Raw genomic sequence first — 16,147 nt, forward strand, 5'->3', positions numbered from 1 at the left:
ATTCTGGTCAACCATGATGCGTGATGTACGCGATGCACCGCTATGTACCTAACATTAAGGCGAGCTGCATCCTATGTAAGAAGCGTCTTTGAACGCCCTGAGATCTCCCATGTGCCGTCGTCCGTGGAGAATACAAAGCAGCGTTAGCCAAGACCTTGGCCTACTGAGTACATAGCCTTCCTGTATTCTTCATTCTGACTCTTGGTGTTGAAGAAATCGTATTGACTTCTGCAATCATCCATGTACCCGGTGAATATCGTCACGCTATCATCTTACCCTGGCTGCTTGCATGCCGATCCTGGGGTAATAACAAGACAGGGGCTGAGAACTTGCGGGATGTGGGGACAAGTCTTTGGAACATTCATTACTCCTCTTGCCTCACAGATCCTGACCCTCTTGCCAGTGTGATCCTGCATCCAGCTTCGTACCTGTACCCCAGCTGCCCGTTCTCGATGCCGATACGTGCGCTTCTATGCGGCCACAACCAGGATTATCTCCACCAATGCCTTGATCGCTTTCCATACTTGATCGGTGCTCGCAACTCTATAAAGACATCGTGAGGCCATGAACACCTTGGCTCTTTCACTTCAGGCATGTTGGGGGATTGAAACTGAACACATAGACGGGGCAGCACAGAAAAGCCGCCAAAATGTATCGAATCTGGAACATATACGGTACGTCTCCAGGTCGCCTAGTGTTGCTTGCTGATATACATTCGGACGGAGGGTATACAGGCCCCTAAGGAATGGAACACTGATGTACTTCTGGTTGCAGTGCTTGCCGCCTTTGGCACCATCGGTGGCATGATCTTCGGCTTCGAAATTAGCTCCATGAGTGCTTGGATAGGCTCCGACCAGTATCTCGAATTCTTCAACCACCCGGGCTCAGCTGAGCAAGGCGGCATCACGGCATCCATGTCCGCCGGATCTCTGGTCGGCTCTCTTCTAGCCGGATGGCTTGCTGATCGTCTGGGGCGTCGTTTGGCCATCCAAATCGCCTCTGTGGACTGGATTATTGGAGCTGTACTACAGTGCTCTGCTCAAAACGTCGCTCATCTCGTCGTTGGTCGCATCGTCTCTGGCCTTGCAATCGGCATAACGTCCTCTCAATGCATCGTCTACCTATCCGAGCTTGCCCCCTCTCGCATCCGTGGACGAGTCGTTGGCATTCAGCAGTGGTCCATTGACTGGGGTAAGACTGCTCACGATAGCTGTTGCACAGAGAAGTGGCTAACACAAGTTACCTAGGCATTTTGATCATGTACCTTATCTCTTACGGCTGCTCAGTTTCCATTCACCGGCCGGCAGCATTCCGCATTGCATGGGGCCTGCAAGCTGTTCCCGGAGCCGTCCTCTTCCTCTCCCTCTTCTTCTTCCCGGAGTCCCCTCGCTGGCTTGCAACCAAAGATCGCTGGGAAGAATGCCACGAAGTGCTTGCCAACCTGCACGCCAAAGGCGACCGAAACAATATCGAGGTGCTGGCCGAGCTAGAAGAAGTCAGAGAAGCCGCGAGGATCGCCGCGGAGTCGAAGGAGGTCGGCTACTTGGGACTGTTCGCTCCCAAGATGTGGAGACGCACACTTGTCGGCGTCAGTGCACAAATTTGGCAGCAGCTTCTCGGTGGTAATGTGATGCTTTACTACCTTGTGTACATCTTCAATATGGCTGGCATGGTGAGTGTCACTCGTACGACCGCCACGGGAAGTACGTATTGACCGCGAGATAGTCCGGAAATACCGCCCTCACGTCTTCAATCATCCAATATGTCATTTTCCTCGTCACAACTGGGGGGGTCCTCTTTGTCGTTGACCGCATGGGTCGCCGATGGCTGCTCATTGTTGGCGCCATCATTTGCGGTGTCATCCATTTCATCGTCGGTGCCGTCATGGCTGTTTATGGGCATCATGTCGACAGTGTTGATGGTGAGCGTCCAGTCGTTGATTTCTTCAGCTTTATCCGCTGACTAGGCTTGGATAGGAAACGATATCCTGAGGTGGCAGATCGGTGGGCCTCCTGCAAAAGCCGTGATTGCGCTTTGCTACATCTTCGTCGGAGTCTGTAAGTCACAATTCCTGCCCCGATTGCCCATGGAGCCGTAACTAACATCGCTTGCAGATGGTAAGAGCTAAACTTTATAGGTCGATTCTCATCACCTTGACTAATGTATGATGTAGGAGTCACTTGGGCCCCCGGTGCGTGGATATACTGCGGAGAAGTCTTTCCCTTAAAGTATCGAGCCAAGGGAGTTGGTCTGGCTGCTGCAGGTAATTGGGCGTAAGTATTCGGCATTGGTGATTACAACTATTCCATACTGACCCTTGGGGTAGTTTCAACCTTGCTTTAGCCTTCTTCGTTCCGCCGGCCTTTACCAACATTCAGTGGAAGGCGTACATGATCTTCGGGACTTTCTGCATTGCCATGGTGTTCCACGTCTACTTCATGTACCCCGAAACCGTGAAGAAGTCACTAGAAGAGATTGACGTGCTATTCGAGGGAGATATTCCGGCATGGCGCAGCGCGAATGCCGTAAGCACATTCGAAGAGAAAGTAGCACGAGCAAAGGAAGTTGGGGGATTGGAGGAGTTCAAGCAAGCCAACGTGAAGCACGAAGAAAAGGTCTGAGAGGACCTCATCCATGGCACTATTGGTGGCTGGCAGTATCAGATTGTCATTGGCTATTCAGTTGATTGGGCGGGAAAGATATCCGAGAGAATCGCTTTTATGCGCTGTAAGCTATTTTCCATGCTTTAAAGTACATGTGGTGTTACTGGCAATGCAAGTGGACATGGAGTATAGTCCTCCAATGAATACAGGTAGCCAAAGCCAGAAACGCTCAACCAGCACCCGGACACTCGCACTTCATCTTGCCCAGTCACTTGCCCATGTCCGACGACGCTGAAGCTCCTTTGAGATTTTCAATCCATGCATTGGCAAAGAGTTCGAGTAGCATGGTCTGAATAGCTCTCACGCTAGTCCGCCAGCGCCTTTTCCGCCGCGCCTCGAGCATGCAGCTCCAGTGTGTTGAACATCGGGACACCTGGCCGATCTTTCTGTTCAATGAGTAGCGGTATCTCCGTACATCCCAAGATGACGCCCTGCGCGCCTCGAGAAACCAGCCTGTCCACGATGTCCAGATACCCTTGCCTTGACACCTCTGTGAACTGAGATTTGGCGAGCTCGTTGAAGATGACATCGTCGACATATTTCTGCTCTTCTTCTGTTGGTACGATGACGTTTATTCCAAAGCGGCTTCTGAATTCGTTCGGCAGATAGTCTGATGACATGGTGGCTTTGGTTCCCAGCAATGCAACAGTCTGCAGCTTCAAATCCAGGATAGCCTCCGCTGTCGGGTCAAGAATGTGATAGAGGGGGATCTTGACATCCTTCATGAACGCCTCAGAAACTCGGTGCCACGTATTCGAGACGCAGATGATGAAGTCGGCTCCCGCCCTTTCCAGGCTCAATGCCTTTCCGTGCAAGTACTCTCCTCCTTCGTCCCAGAGATTGTTGGTTACGAAGTGTGCGCTTCGTTCAAAGTTCATGGAGTTGATGATGATTTCGCCGGTGTGAAAGCCGCCTAGCTTTGCTCTAATGTGCGCATTGATGAGCTTGTAGTACTCAACTGTAGCCAAGTCGGTGCTGCCGCCGATGATGCCGACTGTCTTCATCATTGCTCGAATTATAGGTGTCGGATATTATCTGGCCGTGGTTTGCTCTGGATTCCGTCCCCGGTGACATACTCATCCCAGTCTCAGATTTGGCATCAGAGTGGCACGGACAGATAATAAATGCTTGAACGTCCTTGAATCGACAACAATTGGACAAGATGACCTTCACGAGCGCTGCCAAAGTGGATCGATTTGTCCTCAAATTCTTCGTGTCAGATCGCGCCCTGTACGGAGCCCCGATTCGCAAGGGCGCGCGACTAAGGGAGATCTGCTCCGACCGAGTCGTGTCCACCCATGACGAGGCAACTTTTCCCGATTGCCTTTGCACTCTTCCAAAAAAGGCATTACATAGAAGAGAATGAGAGAGGTAGATTCGACAGAATGGGCATGAAGTCAATTGAAGGGGTATTACTAGTAGAATACTTTACTTGCAAGCTGCACGGCCGACGACAACCGAGCTCCGGCAGATGCAGGACAGTACCAATTGCCACTGTCATAAACGGAACCTTTAGGCGCCGTCTACATTTTGTTTTCCATCGCTTAAGCGCACTGACCTCGATACGTGCTCTCCCAATTGTTGGTATGTCTCCATATGGCTTCTTTGAACATAAGAGCTTCTGTGGTACTTAGTTGCCCGGCATGTAAGGCTAGGTGGTCCATAGATATGGGGAGAGACAAGAGGAATACAAAGAGTTCTCAGTGTCCAAACAGCTAGCTCATCCTACTGCGGTGGAAGTTGATAGATTCCGAACCAGATATATACGTCCTCTTCTCCAAATCCAGGAAGATTCACCCGTTTGTCTTCATTAATAGTCACGTCCACCCGCCATCGAGTCCCGGTCTTCGTCCCAATCTCATCCCACAGCTTCTGCAGACTTTCTTGGTTGTGCAGAAAAAAGTTCATTCTTCCCTCCATCTGTCTTGGCTTGTGAGTGCCAATTTGCCTACCAAAAACCATGGCATCAACAGTCCCTGGCTGCAAGAAGCGCGTTATTCGTGTTCCGGCCTTCACTTGTTCCTCCCACGTGAACAGATGGAAAAAGTTGGCCGCATGCACAAGTGTAATCTTCCCATCCAACTGTTGCAGAGCCTTGTCATCGGGATTCAGCATGTCGCCAGCTACAAAGGTTAAGCCGCTCCCTGCGTCGTTGAATAGCTCCGTGCCAATGGTAATGAATTCTGGGTGAAGATCTGTGCCGAATAAACGTGTCGGCTCAATCCCGTCCTGCACCAGCTTTCGCAGTATTTGGCCGACACAGCATCCGATGTCAAGGAGGGCGTCTGAAGATCCTGAAGCAGGACTAGAGCCAGCCGAGCTCTTCAATCGTTCAAATGCGGTAAGAAAATGATGGTCGTGCATGTTACGCAAATTTAGAAACCCCCAACGGCCGATGCAGGGGTACATGGCCACTTCCCAAAGCTTGTCACGCTGTCACGGGGCGTTAGATACAAGTACAAGGGCCAAAACGTTTAAGCAGTGGGGAAGAGAGCGTGGAAAATACCCACCGCATTGAGGAGATGTTCATCGACCTTGTTGGGAGGCACTTTGCTATAGTCTTCCAACAACTTCCGGAAGGGGCCGATATCTTCCGGAAGCTCATCGACATAGGTCAATTGCTTCCAGTTCTCCGGAACCAAATCTAGACTCATATTGTCCAAGTATGTACACCGTTGACTTGCTTTGTAGCCCGGAGACCGGATCGCACTGTACTGATAGTGGACAGCCGAGCTGGAGGTAGAGTAGTGACCACGCTCAGTAAGCCAACAACGCCGAAGTATAGTATCCTCGAAAAACAAGCGAAAACGATGTGCCAGGCTTTGGCAATTCACTGAAAGGAGAGACAACTTGTTCCCAACTTATAGTTTACGGAGTATCACGCATACAAGCGGATTTCGGCGCTTAGGATGTCCGCCCACGCGTTCGCGTCGAGTCACTAAATTGTAGATAGTATTTCGCTTTGTTCGTTCATCTACGGGATACAGAACACAACTGTGATCTGAACCCCGTATCGAGCCGCGAAGGAGTTGAGCATTTGAACCCCGTCCTTTACCGCGAAGGATTGGGCATTTGAATCCCGTCCTATACTGCGAAGGAGTTGAGCGATTGAACCCCGTATCGAAGCGCGAAGGAGTTGAGCAACGCTCTGAAACCCAAGCTGATCAAATGCTGTAGATTGGCATGCAATCAACTGATTGAAGTAGCATCTCAATCGGCCAACCTGATTACGGTCGGCGCTTGAGCCAAGGAGGATTTGTCAGAAGGATTTGTCAGGTAAAACCGACAGCGATGATGAAACTAATCAGCAAAAGAACTTTTGTGTTAAGCTTCGCATCCTAAGACATGCGGTTGATCGTTATCCTGAACGGCATAATCTGCAACCTTGGCCTTTCAACCTGATATGCATTTTGATTTATCAATGCTGATTTAATGTTGGCGAACAAAAGGTGACTTGACTGGGCCTTTGCTGTTTGAAAGTATAACCTTGAACATGTCAACCAGCAGCAGTTCGCTGAAGAGATTTCGGTATAAACAACACTATACCTCGTGAAAAGTAGGGCCTTCGCTTTCATCACGGTCCCACGACCAAGTGCAGGCCAACAGAAGGCCAACTGCATAAGAAGTAGTCTATGGTATACACCTGTCGAGACTCAAGCCAAGTTGCCATTCAATAGCTCGTGTCCGGCACTGTAAGCTGTTAACTACGTTCAATCTACCAATGTAGAATCAATACCAAACAGTTTGCAGCCAATCTGGTATTGCATGTAGCCCATTGTGAACAATAAGCTATACTCGATACGTTACGGCGAACAAATTATTTCCCAGATATGCAGAAGCATGGTGCTCGGTTTCACACACTTCACCTTTCCGCGCCTCTGAATAAGCTCAAGATGGGTATGCCACCGGCGAAGATCATGGAGAGGCTTCGTCATCCAGGTCATAGCCCGTTGTTGGCTAGACTACACTATAACGAATAATCCCTCGGCATCGAAGCCATGGAGTAGAATTGTTGTATCGCACTTCAACAGAGGACTGAACTCTTGTGAAAATTTCCATGAGATCCATAATCATTGCTCCTTCTGTCCAGTTCAAAAGCAAGTAACTTAGCAATAGGTGGAGTTAACGTCGTTGCCAAGCTGCGGTTCAAGGCCATGCTGTCAGGTGTCTTCCCCTTGGCGAGTCAAGTACCAAATCTGTAAGGAGTGCAGCGATGCCAAGTACTCCTACGACTAATCTCTCACTGTTACAGATGGAAAATCTTCTTTGGCACTTTCCTGGATTAGGTTTCAGTCTTCCACTTTACCACCACGAAGCCCTTGACAATCTTGAAGCCTGGAACCGACATCTACTTCCCAGTAATCTCAATGCTAGGCGGGGGTTGCGGCATCAGAGCTCAGATAGCCGCTCACTGAATCATCACCGATGAAGAATACACAACTCTTTTGGACTTGTCGCCGTCCGCCTGCTCGTTCGGTGCATTCTAAGCCAATATTGCGGCGCTCAATGTCACACTTGTAATCCTCTATACGGACGATCCGGCTACTCTAATACTGATGCCGAAGACGACCTTGGGTCTAGAGATGACTGCATGTTGAGCTTCAAGATACTCCCCGGCAGAGATTGAGGTAAAGTTTACCGCTCCTGGCGAAATATGGTCAGGATTGGAACTTTCCCACTCTGGTCATGTCTAACCTTCCACCGATGGCAGCAACTGCGTGGTTCCCTGTCGTGGAGTACCTTACAGCAGAAATGAAGCAACCTACATGTCGTGGAATGCGACCGCCTGAGTTGGATCCGACAGGTAGTATGTAGCGGGTGGCATAGGTTCGCCCGGCGTCTATAATTTCGGGATAATGATGCAGCCAGCCATCGGGATTACCCCGTCCAACATACAGGTCGAATCTCTCCCGCCGTGGGCGAATCTTAATACTGTGAACAGATTCATCTTGCTCGAACCGTTAGTAACGGTGCAGGCATTATCCTCAAAGCTGGTGCTTTGCGGCCCCTGCTGCGCGATTTGCAATACGGTGTGAACAGCACAAGCCCTAACAATGAAAACATTTCGTTGGACCCTATCATGGACGTGACGACACGACGTTGACGGTGTAAAGGGGGTTCAGCTACTACTCAGCGAGCTTAGCTTTGGTCCTCAAGCAAGATGAGGACTCGGTAGATGCGTGAGGCAGAAGGATGAAATGCATATCAAATCCATTCGTTTATCCAAATGGAACCCTTGGGGTGCTTCTGATAATGTGTTTGTCTCGGCGCAAATGGCGGACTTGGGCTGACCATATGGTTGAGGCACACGCAGTCCTCGTGCGTTTGCTCATGTGCCTGCTGCTTCAACGCTCCAGTTTCAGGAGCAGGGAGACGCGCATCTAACTTCAGCAACTCTTCCAACGTCGATGCATGAAGTCGGTCGACTGGTAAGCACTAGGTTTGACAAGAACCGGCATTCGATCCAGCCCGTCCAACTAGCATCGCAATGGTCCGTATACCCGGCCGCTGTCATCACCATAATCTTCGGTGGCGTCCAAGACATCAGCAACATGCTGTTGGGCGATGGAATCCGATATCTGACAATGAGCGACGTCTAACCCATGCGTGCGGTTCCTGACAAAGAAACGGCCGCACCCTCGTTTTAGCGCCATTATCCGAGTGTGAAGAGGATGTTCAAAAACACTCAATACCTACAGACACGGTGATACCGCCTTCATGGTCGATTTATGCCGGCCCTCCAGCAAAGCAGTCTATAGCCGCGGGCCGAGTCCTAACCCTTCATCTTGCGTCCATTGGGACTAGCACAATGGTTGTCGGACATCCATCTTGAATGGCTCCCCACAGAGCTGAAGAGTCTCCGCATTCCGCCATCTTCCACGCCTGTACAGTTTATTCCGTGCTTTTCGTGCGCCGTTATTTTCTCTGGTCCAGCTACCTATCAACAGGCCCGAAATTCGCCCCCCTGGTTCAGGTGCCCTTGCCCTTGTCAACTTCGCCTGAAAATCGAGTCGTCCCCCCTCTCAGCTCTTATCGGAGCATGTACGAACGCCTTCGATTCTTCGATAGCGCTAAAACTGGGTTCGTTCTTCAGAAAGTTGTTTCATTCTGACGGCGAAAAGAAGAGAATCACTGTTCAGCTCCCAAGTCATAGCCGGCATAATTTGATCGCCAAATGTCACTGGCCAAGAGAAACAACGGTAAGTATTCTCCATCATCCCATGGTCTCAACTCTCTCCTATTCCCACATGTCTAGCGCGAAAATCATGACTCTAAACCACATGCAGGCTGTCTCGAGTGCCGCACGCGCCGAGTGCGATGCGACAAGACAGAGCCGGAGTGCTTCAAGTGCTGCAAAAAGGGCATCAAGTGCTCCGGCCAAGGCATTGAGTGTCGCTTCAGCTCGCATATGAAGAATGGCCTCCCGTCACGACCCTCACAGGCAACAACAGCTGCGGGTCGTACTGCAGGAAGTGTCGCCAAAGCTGGTCAGCGAGCACCAAACCGCTACCGATGGGTCACCGTGACCAGCAAGCAATCGGGGTCCTCGCCCGAGGCAACGAAGGTGTCTACTTCTCGCGCGAGTCCCGCCAGTCCTCCAAAGGCGTCGCCTGACCAGCCTGGCATTGGGCCTGCTCGCCCAGACATCCCGGCAACTGAAACAGAGTCGTCATCAGAGAGGGGAGAAAACGATGTGGAGTTTGTACCAAGAGAGACTCAAGTTGATCACCCGCAACGCGCCATTCAGGCTGTGTCTCCCCAAGCCAGGCTCTTCTTCAACCACTGTAAGAACCCGCCTTTCGATAACCAGAGGCGCCATGGTAATAATCGCTACTGACGAGATTGCAGTTTCGGAATTCATCGCCCCGAAAATGGTGGTCTTTGACTTCCATGGAAATGGCTATCGCGACATACTGCTTCCTCTCGCATGTGAAGACGAGCTAGTGGGACAGGCCATCTCCGTTATCGCAGCCTTCCATCTCTCTCAAAGGGCACCGCAGATGCGAATGGCCGCAGAAGTAGGCCAGCACGCCATCTTATCGAAGCTGTTCCGCGATTCACTCCAGCTCGAGCCCAGGAGACTTTTCAGTCTATCAACATGGGCAACAATTCTCGTGTTACTAGTGGGAGAGACGATTACGGGCGCCAATAATTACGTGCACCTGCTGGAAATTTTGTCGAATCTAGCGCAGTCATCTGACTCTGTGCACTCTTTATCATCGACCACAAGAGGATTTATCAGAGAACAAACGCGAATGTAGGGATTCACGCTCGTCGCTTAGACAGTGGGAAGTCAATTAGCTAACGTCACAACTCTGTCCTCCAGGTTTGAACTTTTTGGGTTCCCGCTCTCCAGTGAAACCAAAGGCATACAGACTCTGTCGAAACAACCCGACTACTATCTGGACTTTATGTCTTCGTATCCATCCCTCAGCCAAGACCCCCAGCAATACGCCAACGTCGCCGTGATGAAGGAAGCCATCAAACAGGCCTGCGACTTATACCGTAACCGCGCCATGCACCTGATCTCCCGAGAAGAGTCTATCCAATCGGTGGAACGCCTTAAAGAGACGGTCATCGATCTGGATCCAAGCGTTGACGGCTGTCACGCTCTCGTCTGGACGTACTTCGTAGCGGCTGCCGAAAGCATCTTGCCAGAGCACCGAGCTTTCTTCTCCACTCGATTGCAGAGCCTCTACAGCTGCACGGAGTTTGGCACTATTCCTATCGCTGTCCAGAGTCTCCAACATATTTGGGCAAACCAGGACTCTCAAAGATGGACCGAAGTGGTCACTCGGCAACGGCCAATCCTCATTATGTGATGCTGTGGAAGGTTCTATGTCATTCCGCTTGTTCTGATGCATTAAGCTTTTCTTTTTCTTCTCTCTCTCTCTCTCTCTTATTGTCTGTCTTCGAAGTAGCCTTCGATACCAGCTTATTATAACTTGGCCCGGCCTGCGAAGTCACCACGCACAGTAATCGCTGCGCGTGTTCCCTCTTCAATGGCGCCGTCGATGAAGCTTCGCCAACCCAGCGCCCAGTCGGAGCACGCGAACACAATGTTGCGCTCTCTTGCTCTCATGTCCTTCAAATGTGTGGCCAGCAAACCAGGAGCCGGGAAGAACCTGCGAGTAAATGACGTGTCAGCACGAGTCAAGGTGGAAGTGCATGGAACATGTCATTGATCCTTACCAAGCACCTTTGGCAAATTCATCCCTGGACCAGTTGTGGAAGACCTGTTTTTGGTCACGTTAGCCCATGGCCTTCTCGCTTATTTATGCCGCGGATGCTCACCAGTCTCTGGATGCTCATAGGCGCGAATCCCTGGAACGCCGCCTTTGTATGCTCGAGGTTCTCCTCCGGATGGAAGTGGTTATGTTGTCCGCCAAACGCTACCACATGCGTATTGCCCGCCGGCGTCGTTCCGTCTCCGAAGCCGTAAAGAAGCCCGTTGTGCGGATAGCTGATGCCCGTAAACGAGCGGAGGTCTCTGTCGCTGATCTCAGCATGGACCTTGACACACTGATTGACGTGGCCAGTGGTAGCGGCTGCTTTTCGTCCCGGTGCCAGCGGCGGATCAAAGGCAACATCGTTCAGGACGTTGAGGGGAATGGCGCAAATCATCTTGGCCGCTTTGTACGTCTTGCCGGCACGCGTCGTAATTTGCACACTGTCGCCTCCGTGCTGGATGTTGGCCACCGGGCTATTGAAGGCGTATGTCAAGTTACCCGAAGCCAGAGCCTCACGGAAGAAGCGGATGGCGAACGACGACTGGCCGCCGCGGAACTTGTACTTGACCAGGTAATCGATGCAGCCCTCGTAGGAGTAGCCACTCAGGGCCCACCAGTGGAGGAACTCATAGAAGCTCGTCGTCTCCAGCGTTCCTCCGCTGCAAAGAAGGACGAAGGCCTCTGCGCACAGCCGCTCGTTGGGGGTGAGGTCATTCTTGATTTCGGCGAGACGGTCGGCGACGGACATGTGATCGTACTTGCGGGCCTCAGGAGTGAGCACGCCACTGTGAGGGAAAGGGACGACGGTTCGGCCGAGGCAGCCATCGACATTGACGAGTTTCGCCAGTGCAGATTGCATCAGTGCATCCTAGTGCGCATGGCCATGGTCAGCATTCTCTCAGAGTCTGTACTTTTACTGTTGACATTACCTCTTCTTCGTGGGTAAACGTCTGGACGCCCTGTGGACTCGATAGCAAATACTTGTTGATGCCTCTGGAAAAGTCGTAGGAGATCTCCAGCTCGTCCTGCATGCCGTATCTTGCAATCTCGCGCCACACGTTCGCCTGCCCCCAGAAGACCCAAGTCCCGCCCATTTCGTACGGATAGCCCTCGATGTTGGATGACCATGACCGACCACCGATTCTATCGCGTGCTTCGAGCAACAGCACCTTCAGCCCTAGTGGATGGGGCAAGATATATGGTCAGAGTCTTCGATTTTCTCGCAATGGTCGATCTCGCATCGGGCATTTACCTGCTAGACTGGCATCTCGAGCGGCTGTAAGACCGCAGTAGCCCGCGCCCACAACAATTACATCGTAGACCGTGTCGGCACTCTTAACATTGGTAGGCGGCTCGATTACTCCAATTGAGGGGACTCCGGCCCGAAGGCCTTGAGCTTCAGTCCACGAATAACCGTCCTTGGATGTCATTGAATGTCAATCTCAGTGCCTCCGTCGCCAGGAAAGAACTGTAGGTAAGGAAAGGATCACAGAGCGACGCGTAGGCCATGTCTACGACAAAAAGGAGCGCGCTTCAACTATTAATACAATTCATCGGTGGGACAGAGATGGGTCGCGCTGGTTCTCTGCAAAGCTTGTGAAGTCGAACATCAGGTCATAGAGATACATTTATCGTACAATCAGCCTGTGTATTTTCCTCCAAAACGGAAATATATTGAGAATTCACGCCCTCAAATTGATAAGTGGCAAAAGAGATGAAGCCTTGTTACTGTGCATCGTTGTAACTGCTTTCTCGCAAAATTGCCTGATGGAGAATATAAGCGGGCTGGTTTTGTCGTATCGATGCAAAAGCGGGAGAAAGAAGACGAACCGCTCCACCCGGTAGCCACAAAGAGCCAGCTCTTCGGCGTATCACCAGATAACCAGTAATGATAGTACAAGTAAACGAAAGCTATCATCAATGGAAATCCACAGGAGCTGTCTGCCGAGCAAGCGATCGGCCCACTTCCCCAGAATCCGGAATCAACTTGCAAGACGTTAGTTTAGTATCACGAGTCACGAGGAATTGAGTATCGAGATACTACACCATCGATAACAAATTCAGAAGCTTTATTGTAGGATAAACGGAAGGAGTCTCCGCCAGAGCAGCTTTAATGCAACATATTGTTGGTCGACAACACCAAAACAGCCTCTTATTAGCCCAACCCCCTGGAGTGTGCATCAGGGAGACATGCACATGTGTAGTATAATGCAGAATATATAAAATAGGCGTATCCCTCAGCACACTCGCAGATGCAGCTGTTTTCCTGTTTCTCCTTCATCAACAGCAAAAGAAAGACAAGCAGTGAGCAACTCCGCCTTGTTCCAGGCCCTTCCCAGTGGCGTCCCCCCCAAACTGTAGAAAGGACGCCCGCGTGTTACCGTGTTACCGAAATCACGGAAGTAGGAACAAACGTTGCGGTCCGCTCAGAACTCCACCTGTTGTAGAGTACCTTAGCTGGTACGAATCCCCCCTGCTATCTGGTAGTACCTTAACAAAGCTGCATATCCCATGCCCATAGTGACTTGGAGCTCGCCCCGGACCGCACAGATAAAGAGTAATCTCCAACTCCCCATACCCACGCCCTTGGTACATTTTTGCTCATTTGGGCAGGATCCCGAGAAAAGGGGGAGGCTAACTAGGGCAGTTATCTAGATAGGCGTCCTCCTACCCCGCGTTTTCCAGCGGACCGGGAGCTCGTGTTCTGGGGAACGCACTTGTAAGTCTCTCGTGAAATTGCCTGAATAGGCAACTTCGCAACGCCCTTTATCGGTTTCTTCCAGACAGCTCGCGAAGCTATCGCCACCCCAAGTGTGTCACTGAGCCAAAGCCTCAGCGAGCTGCAGCATCGTTATCAAAGAGATTGTAGATGCAAGATATCCCAGGTGCAAGCTAACCAATGGATGGTAGTCCGCCAAAAGCCTCTGATAGAATCGGAGCATACAGGGCGCCGGAGATCATGTCCTTTAGGACGCTTCCAGAGTTTCCGGCGTTTTGACTGAGAGACTCAAGGCCAGTCGGTGAATACAAATCAGGCCCATCACCGCCTCGTTTCTCTTTCATCGGCTCCCTCTGTGCTTCTTTGCCCGTCTCCTTCTCTTCTTCTTCAAATTCTATAGGCTTGTTCAGCAATGACCCTCTTCGGAACCAAGGCAGCAGCATCAGGGGATGGGGCTCTTCAGCCCCGTCTATCAACCCTTTCGACCATGGCAATGGCCTTCGCCATTCTTAAGTACGTCTCCATCGTGATACATCTCGCCGCAGGAGCAAGAGCTCAGTATCACTGACTCGCAATACAGCACTTGGATTGCTCTTGCTGGTTCAATAGGTCTTGTCCTGCCATCAGGTAGCTCCGTCGCGCTTTTATACGGCTTCATTTTCTGCGTCCTGTGCTGCTTCTGCGTGGCCGCCAGTCTTGGCGAGCTCAGCTCCATCTGGCCAACGGCTGGAGGGCAGTATCACTTTGTCTACGCCCTTTGCACGGAAAGATGGCGAAAGCCGGTGGTAGGTTTTGCATTCATTATCTTCCTGAATCAAGATGCAACGAACTGACCATGGACAATACCAAAGAGCTTTGTAGTTGGTTGGGCCAACATTGTTGGCTGGCTTGTCGTAGTCACCGTGCAAGACTACTTTGGCTGTAAGTTGACAAAGATGCCCCCTTTTCTACTTTCTTATATTGAATGCTCTAGGCGTTGCTAATACCAGACAATCTAGCCCAGTTCATTTCCGCCGCAGCAGTGGTGGCATCAAACGGAGCTTATCAGATCACCGCGGCGAGGACATATGGGATCTTCGTGGCAGTCCTCGTCTTTACGACAGTTGCCAACATTTGGGGTAACAAGATACTTGGCAAGTGGAACGACGCTGCCTGTAAGCCAATCCCAAGGAACTTGAGAAATTTTTCGCAATGCCATCATAATTCCTAACTGTCATTAATACAGTGTACTGGTCCCTTTTTGGCGTCGTCATCATCAGCATTGTTCTGCTCTCCATGTCAGACAAGACAAGCGCAGAGTTTGTCTTCACTGACTTCAATAACGAGACTGGCTGGTCTGACGGCATGGCCTGGATCTTGGGTCTCCTGCAGTCTGCTCTCTCGCTTATTGCATTCGACGTTGTCCTCCACATGACAGAAGAGATGCCGAATCCTGCTCGAGACGCTCCTAGAGCTATGCTGTACTCCATTGTCATCGGTGGCGTCACGTAAGTATCTTTAGCATATGCTTTCTCCAGTGACTCCTGCTAACACATGAATTCCCAGGGGCTTTGCCTTCATCCTCGTCATGCTCTTCTGTCTCGTCGACGCCGATACTGTCCTGGCCACTCCCACCGGCATGCCCATCGTCGAGCTCATCCTTCAAGCAACAAAAAGCCGAGCCGCCGCCACCATCCTCAGCCTGATGCTCAGCGTCTGCTTCATCAACGGTACAAACGCCAGCATCACCAGCGTTAGCAGATTGCTCTATGCCATGGCCCGTGACCGCGGCATCGTCTTCCACAACTACTTTGCCCACATCCAGTCAGGCCTCAACGTGCCGGTTCGGACCATCATGTTCTGCTTCGTCTTCAATATTCTTTTCGGCCTCTTGTATCTGGGACCCGTCGTCGCTTTCAGTGCATATGTTGCATCTTGCACAATCTTTTTGAACGTGTCTTATGCCATTCCCATCATTATCCTTCTCATCCGTGGACGGAAAGTACTTGACCACTACCAGACTGCAAAGACACCCTTTAAACTTGGAAGGACCTTCGGTCTGTTGCTGAATATCATTGGTGCACTCTATGTGGTTGTGACTTCGGTGGTGAGTTCATGCAATACGCTCCTTGGCATATCCAGATGATGTAGCTAACATTGCCATAGTTCTTCTGCTTTCCCACCTTTCTTCCAGTCACTGGCAATAACATGAGTGAGTGACTGCACTTATACTTTTACATTTTGAACGTGGGGTGGCTAACAACATATGTAGACTACGTCTGCGTTGTGATTGGTATCTTTGGCATAGTTGTTGGTATATATTGGTTCTTTTATGGAAAGACATTCTTGGGTCCCGTAAGTCGCATCTAACACCTTCTATTTATCGATTGAAGCAGTTCACGTGTTTCTTTCTGACACATCGTTACAGCAAGACTTGGTCATGGCAGACTTTGAGGATGTTGTTGGTCGACCTGTTTCCACACAAGGTTCGAGCGAGGAGGACAGAGCCGAAAAAGGCGCCAAATGATCTTGCCTGTTTTGTTCCATTAACATTA

At 50.8% G+C, this 16,147-nt stretch overlaps 6 protein-coding genes across 6 annotated transcripts; 3 read left to right on the plus strand and 3 right to left on the minus strand.

Annotated features, from left to right (window-relative positions):
• Positions 1 to 649: 649 nt before the first annotated feature.
• Positions 650 to 2,621, plus strand: BBK36DRAFT_1168183 (putative xylose permease; the record flags this gene model as incomplete). Its single annotated transcript, XM_024895144.1, has 7 exons — positions 650 to 674; positions 775 to 1,191; positions 1,248 to 1,672; positions 1,726 to 1,921; positions 1,977 to 2,057; positions 2,177 to 2,273; positions 2,327 to 2,621. The coding sequence occupies 7 exons, from the start codon at positions 650 to 652 to the stop codon at positions 2,619 to 2,621; spliced, it is 1,536 nt and encodes a 511-aa protein (XP_024749967.1).
• A 347-nt stretch (positions 2,622 to 2,968) lies between these two features.
• On the minus strand, positions 2,969 to 3,667 carry BBK36DRAFT_1117630 (aspartate racemase; the record flags this gene model as incomplete). Its single annotated transcript, XM_024890375.1, has 1 exon — positions 2,969 to 3,667. One exon carries the CDS (start codon positions 3,665 to 3,667, stop codon positions 2,969 to 2,971), a length of 699 nt encoding a protein of 232 aa, XP_024749968.1.
• A 721-nt stretch (positions 3,668 to 4,388) lies between these two features.
• BBK36DRAFT_1117593 (hypothetical protein) lies at positions 4,389 to 5,317 on the minus strand (the record flags this gene model as incomplete). The annotated part of the gene is made up of 2 exons (XM_024890368.1): positions 4,389 to 5,096; positions 5,174 to 5,317. The coding sequence occupies 2 exons, from the start codon at positions 5,315 to 5,317 to the stop codon at positions 4,389 to 4,391; spliced, it is 852 nt and encodes a 283-aa protein (XP_024749969.1).
• A 3,521-nt stretch (positions 5,318 to 8,838) lies between these two features.
• On the plus strand, positions 8,839 to 10,486 carry BBK36DRAFT_1197998 (hypothetical protein; the record flags this gene model as incomplete). Its single annotated transcript, XM_024897016.1, has 5 exons — positions 8,839 to 8,863; positions 8,951 to 9,089; positions 9,138 to 9,448; positions 9,513 to 9,921; positions 9,991 to 10,486. The coding sequence occupies 5 exons, from the start codon at positions 8,839 to 8,841 to the stop codon at positions 10,484 to 10,486; spliced, it is 1,380 nt and encodes a 459-aa protein (XP_024749970.1).
• A 116-nt stretch (positions 10,487 to 10,602) lies between these two features.
• On the minus strand, positions 10,603 to 12,324 carry BBK36DRAFT_52167 (flavin-containing amine oxidoreductase; the record flags this gene model as incomplete). Its single annotated transcript, XM_024898199.1, has 5 exons — positions 10,603 to 10,789; positions 10,857 to 10,900; positions 10,959 to 11,762; positions 11,824 to 12,071; positions 12,147 to 12,324. The coding sequence occupies 5 exons, from the start codon at positions 12,322 to 12,324 to the stop codon at positions 10,603 to 10,605; spliced, it is 1,461 nt and encodes a 486-aa protein (XP_024749971.1).
• Positions 12,325 to 14,025: 1,701 nt separating this feature from the next.
• Positions 14,026 to 16,119, plus strand: BBK36DRAFT_1116945 (amino acid transporter-like protein; the record flags this gene model as incomplete). Its single annotated transcript, XM_024890292.1, has 8 exons — positions 14,026 to 14,126; positions 14,194 to 14,402; positions 14,603 to 14,767; positions 14,839 to 15,100; positions 15,159 to 15,699; positions 15,759 to 15,804; positions 15,865 to 15,947; positions 16,021 to 16,119. 8 exons carry the CDS (start codon positions 14,026 to 14,028, stop codon positions 16,117 to 16,119), a joined length of 1,506 nt encoding a protein of 501 aa, XP_024749972.1.
• Positions 16,120 to 16,147: the final 28 nt, after the last annotated feature.

Source organism: Trichoderma citrinoviride, assembly GCF_003025115.1.
Source record: "Trichoderma citrinoviride strain TUCIM 6016 unplaced genomic scaffold BBK36scaffold_6, whole genome shotgun sequence".
Classification (NCBI taxonomy): Eukaryota; Fungi; Ascomycota; class Sordariomycetes; order Hypocreales; family Hypocreaceae; genus Trichoderma; species Trichoderma citrinoviride.